The 12,655-nt window shown below is 58.7% G+C and overlaps 4 protein-coding genes across 4 annotated transcripts; 3 read left to right on the top strand and 1 right to left on the bottom strand.

The window, feature by feature from the left end:
• Positions 1-463: 463 nt before the first annotated feature.
• On the top strand, positions 464-2,251 carry CHGG_06970 (uncharacterized protein; the record flags this gene model as incomplete). The annotated part of the gene is made up of 1 exon (XM_001224625.1): positions 464-2,251. One exon carries the CDS (start codon positions 464-466, stop codon positions 2,249-2,251), a length of 1,788 nt encoding a protein of 595 aa, XP_001224626.1.
• Positions 2,252-3,970: 1,719 nt separating this feature from the next.
• On the top strand, positions 3,971-7,600 carry CHGG_06969 (uncharacterized protein; the record flags this gene model as incomplete). The annotated part of the gene is made up of 1 exon (XM_001224624.1): positions 3,971-7,600. One exon carries the CDS (start codon positions 3,971-3,973, stop codon positions 7,598-7,600), a length of 3,630 nt encoding a protein of 1,209 aa, XP_001224625.1.
• Positions 7,601-7,910: 310 nt separating this feature from the next.
• On the bottom strand, positions 7,911-9,845 carry CHGG_06968 (uncharacterized protein; the record flags this gene model as incomplete). The annotated part of the gene is made up of 8 exons (XM_001224623.1): positions 7,911-7,957; positions 8,181-8,568; positions 8,750-8,796; positions 8,986-9,034; positions 9,084-9,188; positions 9,248-9,475; positions 9,528-9,559; positions 9,626-9,845. 8 exons carry the CDS (start codon positions 9,843-9,845, stop codon positions 7,911-7,913), a joined length of 1,116 nt encoding a protein of 371 aa, XP_001224624.1.
• A 981-nt stretch (positions 9,846-10,826) lies between these two features.
• CHGG_06967 (uncharacterized protein) lies at positions 10,827-12,547 on the top strand (the record flags this gene model as incomplete). The annotated part of the gene is made up of 2 exons (XM_001224622.1): positions 10,827-11,959; positions 12,040-12,547. 2 exons carry the CDS (start codon positions 10,827-10,829, stop codon positions 12,545-12,547), a joined length of 1,641 nt encoding a protein of 546 aa, XP_001224623.1.
• Positions 12,548-12,655: the final 108 nt, after the last annotated feature.

The raw sequence follows: 12,655 nt of genomic DNA, 5'->3' as shown, positions 1-12,655 counted from the left end.
ATGTTTAGATACTCGTCTCATTTACATATCCAAAATCGGTTATATCTTGTCCTGAGATTACTTTTTCTCGGCCGTCGCGACTAATCCCGCGCCTTTTGTGCCGAGTGGGTTACACGACGCCGCAGTCAGCGCCCTGCTGCAGCCGGGGCTGAAGTCTGATATCATCCCGTCATCCACATCTTTGGTTCCCGGGTCATTGTCCTGTCCCACTTCTTAGGTCGAGATCCTGGCTCGATCCCTTCACCGCCTCAGAGAAACTCGCGACTCAGGGCAATTAAGCCCTTAGAGACAACTGCGCTGGCGGCCGCCTTCCCAGGGACCCAGCGACGTGGCTACTGTTGCGACTTGTCGATAACGTTACCTCAGATAACACTAACTTGACGTTTTCAACCAACGGCTTTTCAGGGCTGCTCTTGCCCTCTCGACTAATACCACCACTTGCAAAGAGTCTAGGACATGCGCGATGGCTTTCCAACAATCGACACGGCAGCCCGTCCAGCGGTTGGACCGTACCGAACCGGGGCATGTTGAGCCTGCAGCTGTCGATCCACAGGACCGCCCAACACCCAACGAGTTTCAGAAATGGGTTGTCTTTACTCCGGGAACTGACGCCGGAACTACATCCTCTTACCTAAATACAACTCAAGACGACCAAGTAACGCCGGGCAGGTCAAGGATCAGTGACCTCGGCAGCCTAGATACAGTTGCGCGCTCCGAGTTCGATCTACAAGCCGCTTCAGAGGTTATATCTGGGAGCGTTGCCGAGGAGGACGCGGAGCTCGACAGTCTCGACAGCCATCTACCAGAGTTCCGAATTGTTCCAAGCCCCTACAACCAACCCGAGGTGGCACATGCCGCACCGGTGCTCCCAGGGCATGACGGCCTGGGCTCTTTCCGATTCGAGACCCCAGGCATGAGCGCCGAGGCTCAAGACCGAATGTACGCCTTCGAGAGATTCAACCCCAACCGTGTGGGGCACCGATCCGAGGGTTTCAACCTGGCTCAGCTGGAGACCCAGACGGAAGAGGCACAAGACTGGGAGCGAAACCACCGGATAGAGGCCTGGCGGCTAGAACAGAGCCAGCTGCTTCTCGAAGACATCCGAAACGAGACGAGGAAGAGGCAACAGTCTGAGGAATCGCTTCGCGATATCCCGCACACAAAAAGCATGAAACCAGAGGTGGCCGAAAGGAGTGTCGCAGACGACGAGGCGGCAGATATCAACCTGAGCGGAGCGGATTGGCATGACCAGGATGAGCCAACTCGGAGCGGGGCAAAACCCGGCTCATGGAGCCAAATGGCGCGGAAGTTCATCCGTGACATGATGGGGGTCGATGACGAGCTGCTCGCGGTGCTCTTTGGGGATGCTGTTCCGGACGAGGAGATGCTCTCGTCGCCACCCCAGGCATCCGCCACGGGAGCCTTCGCCCCCGCACCGGGCCGCACCGGGTCGGAGTCATCGCATGACTCTGAGTGGCAGCTGCGCATGCTGGACCGGATATCTAGAGAGCTTGGCGCGCTTGTGCACCAATTGTCGACTCACCCTGGTGCCTTCTCGACTTACACACGGGTGCAGCACATGGCCCTGCCGTATGCCGGCTTGCCTGTCATTCCCGAAACGCCTGGCGATGTGAGCGATTCCGGGCGGAAGATGGAAAGTAGCGTTCAGTCCATGCCGCAGTTTAAGCCCACCGTAGGTCGGCCGGCCGACGTTTTGAGTGCGCGGCCCTCGGAGCCCCCCACACCCTCGGGCCCATCTGCTTCCGACATGAATCCGAGTGACACTCAACACACTTTCACACAGCAAGAATGGGAACAGGATCTTGACGTCCGGCTGGTCTTCCGGTACCTGCGGTCCCGTTTCACCTCGTCCCGGCAAGCATCGCCGTCCTTCTCGTCGGGTACCTCACATCTCGCCACCTCTAGCGCGCAGGATACGGCGGCAAAAGCGGCGCGAGTGCGTCAGCACCACCCCCTTGTGTCCCACGCGCACACGCACGCGCACGCACATGGGTACCACCGAACCCGCCCGGTCGAGCGGCGCACTTTCAAGGCGACGGTGCCGCCCAGCCCCGTGGCAATCCGACACCCACCCGGGAGCTGTGCGAGCCAGAGCACCCGGCGGTCTGCGCGGAGGAGCAGCATCTCGTCGAGACCGTCGTCCCGCCACTACTGGGATATTGGCGGGTCCATCAAAACGGGGAGCGCTATCGCGAGCACCGGGCCGATGGGAAGCTGGGGCGAGGTCTGAACGGTGATGCGCTAGCCAGTCATCATTGCAAGGGGCTCACCGCCGTGAACCGTTGTATTTTACTTTTCTACTTCTCACACTCTTTTCTCGCGTGGTATCGGGATTGCAAAGGGAAGGATTGGGCGCTCTGAATGACGGGAGATATGGAAACATGGGGAAACATGGGAAAACATGGTTGCATTCATTGCATTTAGATACCACAAGAGGTAGATCTCGAAACACAAGATGCATTTACACCCTGGACATCCAGCCCCGGATATTCGCCTTGCGCTTTTACTGGACGAGGTCGACCCCGGATTTTCGTGGTTGCGCCGAGACCTGGATTAAAACTATAACTCTTCGTACATATCAGCGCATTCATTTCGTCCGCCCTGCTCTTGTCGCAGTTTGTGCTGCAGGAATAGCTTTTTGTTGGCCATACAAACCGTCCGCCTCGGATATAACAAGTACATGCTACTTGTGCCGGGGGAGTTCACACCAGAACAGATCCGTACCAGAATGACACTCTGATGCCATCGCCCCATGTCGAGTAACGCTCACGGCTGCAAGTCACCGCTGGGGGCGGCTCTGAGGGAGCTTGGGGAGCAAGGAAAGCGGCGTCGCTTGCGTGAAAAGAACGGTGAAGCCGCTCACCACGGTACCTCTCCACTTTACGCGTAGCGACGCGACAAGCTTGCAGGGATCTAAAGTGGTCTTCGTGCCAATCAGACAAGTCCAGTGTGACAACGAATCGAAACAGACAGGGGCCCTGCAACCAATTCCGTTGCGGCCCGCCCGGACCACCTTGGCCCTGACGCGTTGCGAAGAGCAGGGGACCAATGGCTGCGCGATTGAGCAGCTCCCGCAAGGCCCCAGGCACAACAAAAGACAGCCAGACAGAGCTGCAGTCGGGCCTGAGGATGGCACGAAGTGACCCTGGTTCTGCCTCGCTTCAGTGGTATCTTATCTTTTCGGACATAACACCCATGGATCCCTGTCCCTTTCGATGCATGCTCGAGTCACTCGTTCCCTCTGATGCCGCGATGCAACTCCGCAGTTTGACAGGGATGAGAGCTCCGCAATTCCTCCTTCTGGCTTGGGGCTTCAGCCAAAGCAGCTGGTGCCCGCACACACCCACCCTGCCACCCCGCCTTGCATTTCCCTGCGCACCGCACCGAACCTGATTCTCCCGACCTGGATCCGATGCTTGTGAAGTTGCGACACCTCCCGAACGCCAATGCTGCCTTGCGCCTCACTTTATTTTTGCGACTTGCGATCAGCTTCCATCTGATGCGCCTATGCAATTTCTGAGTCAAATCTCCCAACCAGACGCCTTATTTTATTCGATATATATAAAAGAGTTCGTCCCGCGCCTTTTCTGCCTAGCTATCCCACCTCTTCCCTCGGTGTGGGTGTGCGAGAGCTTCCCGTCCCGCATTGCTCCGCGCACCGCTCTCTCCCGCTTCCCGAGCTTCGGCTGGGTTGCGACAACTAACGTATCTTGAGGCTAACTGATTCTATGAAGCACCATGTGTTAAAGCCGCCGTGCTTTCGTCGCGAACCAGCTGACTTGGCGCTGGGTCGCACCGGAACCCTCCCTATTCTGCGATCCTGCCCCTCGCCGCCGTCGCCGTTCGAAACACCCCGACCCGACTCTAAGCTCCCCTCCGTCCGACCTCATCTTTTTTCGAGTCTTCCCTCTAGCACATCAGTTCCAAGAGATGGTTTCCCGAGGCCCCAATGGCTGCTACACCCTTTGACATCCCCACGCCGGGCAGCGCATACGCTTTCGATATCTACAATGACGCCCACGCGCTGCGGGCGCCAGGGCCGGCGCTTCCGGGCGGGCCTTGCAACTACACAGACCCGACCCTCCCGCGCTGTGGCTGCCGCCGGTTCTGGAGTCGCGCATCCCTCAGCGGTGGTGTTTTCCAGGAGAATGGCGCGCTCGCTGAGCTTTGCATGTGTTCGCACCATGCGTGCTTCCACGAGGACACCCAGCCCGGACAGACACAACCATCGGCCGCGGTTAACGCCCCAGGACAGGAAAACCAAAAGCCCGTGACTCACCGGGCGCCATTGAGCCCGGTCCAGCTTCCCTCGTTCCATGTGCCGGGGAGCCGGTCGTCGCTGGATTTCACCCTGCTGGACTTTCAGACCTCCATGTCTGCCCCACGGATGGAGGCCGTCAACCCTGCCCCAGCTGCGGATTCCCACCCCGGACAGGACAGCCCAATGCCGGATACGTTTAATAACTGGGGAGACCTGGCTCGATCCCAAGCCGGACTTGCCAATGGACTGCCGCCGTTTCCTTCCCAATGCCTAATGTCGCCGCCGCCGCCACCATCGACCGTAGCGTCGAGTCAAGCAAGGTATCTCCGTCCGTTTGCTGGGCGCGGGCTACATACACTAAGTGGTGTCCCTGTCCCAAGGCCAGAGTCGCGCCAGCTGGAACATATTAATCCGGACGACGATGCTGAGCCAGGACAGGATGCAGGACCTGATGCAACAGATTCCGCTTCCACTCCCAAGGCACTGCCATCACAGGACCGTTCGGTAGCAGGACCCGATGGTGGTTACCAAAAGCTTTCAGACAAGGTCGACACACACGAACAGCGGCTCGACAGGCTCGAAACCAACTCCTTCTCCATTGCTGGCCACGAGGACTGCCACGACAGGCACGAAAACGTCGATCTTCGCGTCACCGAACTCGAATCACGGGTCGACGAGGTAGAAAAGATCCTCAACGACAACGGCAGCGTTGTGAGCAGCAGGCGGACGGCCAAGCAGGACGGCGGCGCCGACGACGCAACGGCCAGCGTCGTCTCCGTCTCGACCAACGCCACCGTGCTCGCCTCGAACCGCGTAGAGGTGTACAGCCAGTTGCAGCAGCTCCAAGCGCAGGTCAGCCAGCTCCAGGCAGCAGCGATGCCGTCATACGCAAAGCCCTGGGCGCTCGAGGTCGTGTTCCTGCCGTTCCCGCTCAAGGGCGTCTGGCTCACCTCGAAGGAGTTTACCAACCAGCGCCGGTCCATAGGTTCCAATTTTGAGGGCTGGACACAGATGCCTAATACCATCAGCCGAGCGACGCCAGATCCGCAGTCACCCAAGTTCCAGGAATGGGCTGGACAGGGGCCCGAGTCAAATTGGCTTTTGCCGAGGGCGTTCGCTGCGGGGCGGGTCGTTGAGCAGAGGTTGAAGAGCCGGGGTTTGATTAAGACGGTTCATGTTCGGGGAGCAGACGCCCGGAGTGTCCAGCTCGCGATCCACGATGCCTTTCAAGACGTTCTGCGCATCTCGACCAGCTCGGACGCGCGGTCAGGATTCGCGCCTGATTATCCCTTGGCTGAGTACCTCGGCCTGCGGCAGGCTTGGGTGCCCCTGCGCAAGCTCCACAAAGACTCACGGCTGCGGTTTCTCTCGCCTGCTGAGATGGCGACGCCGGCGCTCTGGGACTTCACGTTTCTCGTGTCTAGCGTGGTCATGAAGGCTACCGGAGTTCAGCGCCTCTACATCACCCAGCCCGAGGCATACCTCCAGGACCACCCTCTCGGGCACCACGCCCTTGAAACAGGCTGGACTTGGCAAAAGCTGCGCCAGCTGAGCAGGGTCTACCCCGACTCGCAGAGCAGTGCAGATGTGCCCGAGGCTGACGCCCTTGAGGAGTGCTGGAACTGGAACGACCGGCTCGACGAGTCGCCGAGCGTGGCTGCTTCGTCCGTGAGCCTCCGCCAGTCGATCCATCAACGTGCCTCGCGCCGCTCATCGACCGAGCCTTCCGGCCAGTTCTACACCGGCGTACAGTCCCCCATTGTCTCCATTGGTGGCCCCGGACCCAGCCGCTCCCGCGCGCCATCCCCACTCATCCAGCGCGAGCGCAAGGGCTCCCTCCCACCACACCTCCGCACCGGCTCCCTCCCACCCACGCATCCGGCCCTTCTCTCGCCCGCCCAATCCCGCCGCCGCCCCTCCCACGCCGCCGCCAGCGCAACGCCCTACGAGCGTCGCTCGTCTCCCTTCGTGCACCGCGCCAGCCCCCGCCCCAGTCCCCGGCTAGGCAGCAGCAGCGCCGCCCTCCACAACCACCCCCACGGCATCGCCATCCCGTCCGCGGGCGCCGTCCCCAAGCGCCGCTTCACACGCTCCCCGAGCCTAGTGCCGCGCAACACCCCGCGCTGGAGCCGGACCAGCATGAGCCGCTCGCCCTCGCTCGCGCCGGGGGGCATCTACGGATACCAGGAGGAGCGGGAGCGCGAGAACAGGGAGCGCCGCACGACCACGCCGTTTTATTACGCCACGCCGCACAGCGAAGCCGTTCCCGACTTTGGCTACCAGCGTGGGGTAAGCCGCGGGCCGGTTCCGCCTGCTGTCGGTGGGAATCATGGCTTGCGCATGGGCGGGTATGATGATGAGCTTGGGGATGCGGAGTACGGGGACGAGGAGATGGATGATTTCACGACCGGGAGCGAGACGGGCACCGGTGACGACGATGAAGAAGCAGGCGATAGCGAGATGACCGACCACCACCACCCCCACCATCCCAACCAACGCGGATATTACCAGAGCACCCACCACGGGGGTAGCAGCGCCCGACGGCAAATCGGAACAGGGTCCTTCGGGTTCGGCACAGACGGCGACGAAGCCGACCTCGACATCGACGTGTACCAAGACGAGGACGAGGACGAGCTCGACGGCGTGGACACGGACGCGGGCAACATCACCGACCACCATAACAACAACCCCCACAAAAAGCAACAACAACAACCGCTTCGTCCAGAAGACATCCCCTGGGCCGGCATCGAAGACGCCATCGCCAACGGCGCCGACCCCGACGGCGACAGCAACATGTCTGACGGCGAAAACATCGACCCCACCACCGCCTCCTCCCAGTCCCAGTCCCAGTCCTTCACCACAGAATCCCAGTCCCAATCCCAGCTGGGCCAACATCACCAACAAGACGATGACGAAGCGGTGCACATTGCCATCCACGAAGATGAGGACCATGACCACCTGCTGCTGGACATGGAGGAGATCCGGGGTCTGGGTCGGGGTCAGGGCCAGGGGGAAAACCAGGGAGAAGGGGAAGGGGAAGAAGATGATGGCGAGGCGAGCAGCCAGGCGCCGAGCGAGTACTCGAGCAAGCCGAGCGCGTGGCAGCTTATTGCGCCGCCGCAGCCGGTGATGCCGGTATCGGTGGTGGGTGTGTCGGGGGAGGGTGGGCAGAAAGGGGTAGGGGTAGGGTTGGTTGGTGGGGGTGTTGGGCAGCAGAATGCGGTGATGGGGTTTAAAATCCATGAGGATGGGACTGCGGGCCCGGGCGTGTCCGCGGGGGAGGGGGGGGAGGAGTTGCTGGATACGCAGTGGGGATGAAGTGAAGAACGCTGCGTTTTATAACTGCCTGGCTATTATTCGTGTGGGTTTCTTTTTGTTGTTTGAAGGGGGGATGGATATTGAAGGCATATACGCGGGCATATACGTTTTGGTTTGGGATTTTTGGGTTATCTTCGGCCGGGGTGGTGGGATTAGCGAGCGAGCGATGCTTTAAACTATCTGGTTGCTTCAAGCGTGGGTGGGTTGGTTGGTTGGTTGGCGTTGGGTTTGCATGGGGTCTGGAGATACCTACTCACTCTCTGCTTACGCTTACGCTGGCTTGTATGGGTACGATGATAGAATTCCCATCTCAGTTTTGAACCGCCGGGCTTGTTCTTCTCGTCGTGCTTGAACACCCTGTGATGAAAAACATGTGTGTCTTTTCCCACAGGCCACCTCCGCCGTGTAGAATTGATGTCTAGATATACCAGCCCACAGTATTCCAGCTCCAAACGCCAGCAACGCCATCATACCCCATGGTATATATCACCACCTCATGAGAAATGAATCCCCTCCTCATGGAAAGCTGCCCAGCCACGTTAGCTCCAACTCGTTTCCCATTAATCACGGGCAAACGTACCAAGCAACATCTTCAAAAAGTCATTCTGATCGCACTGTCGCGCCCGCTTCTCCCCCAAGGCGGTGCTGGTTAGCACCTTATTTACTTTGGCCTTGACCACCAGGGCGACCTTGGACTTGGGGTTCCGGCTCGGCGTCTTGCTGGCCTCCTTGGCGGCGTCAGCATCGTTGAGCTCCTTGAAGAAAGCCGGCATGTCCTCGTCCTCGTCCTCGTCTTCGTCCTGGGCCATGCCGCCCGCGCCGTCCTCCTCCTCTTCACCGTCTTGGTTGTCGTTGTCGTCCATGTCCACGTCCATATCGCCATCCGTGGCGGTCAGCGCTGCGAGATCGTCGGTCGCGATGGACTCGTCGATGGGGATGTTGTGGAGGGAACAGTAGACTTTGTAGTTCTGCTACGGGTGAGTGGGGGTGTGTGAGGGTGGGTAGGAGGGTGGAGACTGACGCGCTCGCACATGGCGAGGACTTCTTTTACACTGAAGGCGGCGCGCAGTGTCTTGTTTTTACGGTTACTGCATTCGTTAGTTAGCAGGTGCGTAGAACGTTGGCGAAGCGAAAGCGCAAGGTACGCACAATGCAATCCGGAGCAGACCGTCGAACTCCTGGGTAAGGGTTAGCCACTATAGAGGTGAGAATTGGGTACTGGATGACATACATCGAAGGCAATATTTGGCCGCGCTGATCCCAGCTGTATGCATGGTTAGTAGATCCCCTGATAGTAGAAGCGTGGCACCATACCAGTGGTTCTATCCTGACAACTTCAAGGGGTCAGTGACCCTTTGCTCCATGGTATTTGTTGGGTCACTTACCGTCGCTTTCAACCTTGGGTGGAGGCTTGAAGTTCTGCTTTCCGACTTTCTAAACGGCGTCAGATTTTCCTCTCTTTCAATCCCATGATCCAGCTTACCATGATGTGTTTGCATGTGGCCCAAAAGTTCACGTTGACGCTCAGCCTCGAGTATAACGCATCACCCGGCTTCGCAACCAGTCTTTTCGCAAACTCTCTTTGGAACTACCCAACAGCCCGCCGTCAGCCCTTTACCCCCCATATTTTACCCCTGGAACACCTACCATGAGCACGGCAACCCGAGGTGGGTTGGGCATGGCTAGCATCTTGAAGATGAGTGGGCTGCTGATCTGGTAGGGTGTGTTGGAAATGAGGGCGTCGCATGGGGGCATCTCGGGCATCTTGATGACGTCTCCCAGAATAACCTCGAGCTTTTTGGCTAGGGGCGTGCCTTGTACGCGCTTCGTGACTTCGGCGCCCATCCTCGGGTCGAGTTCGACTGCACGGGTCAGCTGTTGCTTGGCGTTGGTATTATCGGAATGAGTGTGCCGTACTTGCAATAACCTTTTTTGCCTTATCGAGGGCCCGGACCGTGACTATTGTCAACCATGTCAGTTCTTATGCTCTAAGCTTGGTCAGCCGAAGGCGAGGGCAATGCCTACTGTTGCCGGTACCCGGGCCGACCTCGACGACGACATCGGTGGGCTTGAGGTAGGCCTTGTCGACAATGGCATCGCTGATTCCCGGGTTCTTAAGGATATGCTGGCCGAAGTCCTTGTCGAAGCGGAAGATGTTTGTGTTGGAGGAACTGCCCTTGGACGGTTTGCGGTCATAGGGGCCGTTGCTGGCCCCTCCACGTTTTTGTTTGGCCGCCTTCGGCATGGTAGAACACTTGATATCGAGGGGTGGCCTCGGTGATAATGGTGTGGTAATGGTGTTTCGTCGCTAAACACCAATGAAATGTTCGCTCACCGCATCGCCGCCAATATTTTTTGACCTGGCAGAAAAAAAGACCCGCCAAAAGCGATAAGATAGGGCAGGGTGGGTGGCCAGGATAGGCAATCGACAAGCCACACCGCTTGCCAAGAACCCGAGCCGGAAGAGGCAGCCGATCTCATTGCGGCCCAAAAGTGCGGGTGGGCCCGTCTGTCATTGACCACCCTGTAACTGTGTAGGTATGTATGTACTCCGTAATACCCGACTCGTGTAAATGGTATTACACAGCCCGGGCAGTTGCGCTGAACGGCGACACCGCAGGGCTGCCGCGAATGCCGGGAGCCATGTTAACTACCTACCTGGAACGTTTAAGCTTGCGCCTGCAGATCTACGCTACCAATACAACCTGGCTTTTCTTTCCACCTGAAACGACCATCGACAGAGCTGACGTTGCCTGGGCTGTGTAAGCCCCTGTAATCTGTATTTCAAAGGCCCACCGGCTGCATTCCCCAAAGGGCCAAAAGCATGCGAACTGACGTAACCAGCCGCGTGAGCGTTTGCGGCGTAGCTTGCCGAGCTTGCCCCAGAGGCAGACTTCATCAGATCCATCGACCAGGCCTTCCTCGAACCCCGGTCAATTTGTTGGTTGATCTCCAGTTGAATCCCCAAACCAAAATCCCATCACTGGCGCCGTTACTTTTCTGGGGCTTACACTGATTAAACTTTGCTAATGTGGGGTTGCACCCAATTAATGGTTGGTTGTGTATTTTCCATAATTATTACTTCGTGCCCGAGTTAAATTCAAGAAATTCAAGATTTCCAAGTCGGCAGCAGCAACCTGGGAGTTTAGGCTCGAGGTCTGTTATCCACTTACCCACTAGGTGCATACGGTACATACCTATTCCATCACAGCGAAACATCGGCACAATGTCAATACGCGTCATTCTGGACAAGCCACCCGAATTCTACACCAACCTGGACTTCATCAAGGGTGATGTCGTACTCTCCCTCAGTCGCCCTGAGCACGTCGGTGCCATCATCGTCAAGCTCGAGGGCGAGTCCAGGACAGCTCTAGGCGTGCCCACAGACAACCCGGGTATGGGCATCGCCGGGCGAGAACGAATATCTGGCGGGGACACCCTGCACGAGAACCACAAGATCCTGTACAAGGTCGGCCAGGTCTTCCCCGATGAGAATGCGCCACCGGCCGCCTCACCTTACCTCCTGAATCCGGGACAGCACCGGTTCCCCTTTCAGTTCAAATTTCCGTTCAACAACGCCTGCGGTAATACGGAAGCCATGGCCCGGATTGGCGGCGTGGTCAACACCGGCGGCATCTTTGGGGTTGGCTTCCGCGTCATGGATGGGACCAAGCAGCTGATGTACTCGCACGTCACCAAAACGCTGCCGCCGAGTTTCACGGGATTCCCTGGGGAAGCCGAGATCCGGTACTACGTCAAAGTTACAATACAACGGCCTGGGATATTCAAGGAGAATTGGCGATACCAGATGGGTCTCAAGTTCCTGCCCATCGAGCCCCCAAGGCCGGCCAAGTCGAACCAGGAGGCATACGCCAGACGGCCCTTCACCTTCCAGCCGAGGAGTCCCAGTCCATCACCGTACCAAAAAAAGCGCTCTTCCTTCTTCGGGGGACTCTCAACGTCTACCAGTAGCCGGCCAGGAGGCCCGCCATTACCTGATCCCGCCTCGGTCGCCGCTCCTTCGATCGAGATGTCTGCCCGCCTCCCACACCCTGCCATTCTCACTTGCAACAAATCGATACCCCTCCGGTTGATAGCGAAGAAGCTGGTGCCTGCGCAGGCCGACGTATATCTAGTAGCAATGCAAATCGAGCTCATTGGCAAGACCACGGTGCGCTGCCAGGATTTAGTCAACACCGAGGTCAACCGCTGGGTTATCCTAGCCCGCCACGGCCTTTCTACTCTCGTGTCCAAACCAGAAGACCCCGTGGGGACCGAATTCGTCGTGCCAGACATACTCTGGAGTGGCGCTCCGCTCCCCAACACAGTCATGCCGAGTTTCCTGACATGCAATCTCAAGTATCTCCCTCCAATTCGCTTCATATGAGAACCCCCCCCCCCCCCCCCAAGCATCCACTCACATACTTACTCACCACTAGGCGCGACTACCAACTCGAGGTAAGACTCGGTCTCGCCTGGGGTAAACCCTCCACCATTGGCCCCAACATGTTCCTCGGGCGCGGGAAATTCGCCGACGCCGCCAACCGCCCGCCAGAACTCCACCTCAACCTCCCATTCAGCACCATCCAAGTCTACTCGGGCCTCACCCCCCCAGCCGAGCTTGTCGAAGCCACCCGCCAAGGGCGTGGCCGCAACCCCCGCCCCCAAAGACCATCGCCCTCACCCCAAGCAGCAGCAGCAGCCGGTCCATCCTTCCTCTCTCTTCCCCTCCGCAGCACCACACCTTCCCCCACGCTCAACCCAGTTCTCACAAACCCAACCCGCCGACGCACTCTACCCGCCCAAGCTGGGGCCGGGATCAGGGGCCAGGGCAGGTGCAGGCGAGTCCGCCGTATGATGACGCCGCCGCCGACATACGCAGGAGGCCATGGCCGAGGAGATGACGGGCCGGTGTTTCTCTGCTGCCGCGCGAGGCCCGCCTTATAGCGCGGGTCACGCATGAGAATTGGGCTCGAGTAGTGTTGGTTTGTAGGTTGCCAGCTTGAATAGGGTAGGGGTAATGGTATATTTTTTGGGGAAGCAAAGTTGGGGAAG

This window comes from Chaetomium globosum, genomic scaffold, assembly GCF_000143365.1.
Source record: "Chaetomium globosum CBS 148.51 scaffold_5 genomic scaffold, whole genome shotgun sequence".
NCBI lineage: Eukaryota > Fungi > Ascomycota > Sordariomycetes > Sordariales > Chaetomiaceae > Chaetomium > Chaetomium globosum.
This window is presented reverse-complemented; position numbering and strand designations above follow the sequence as displayed.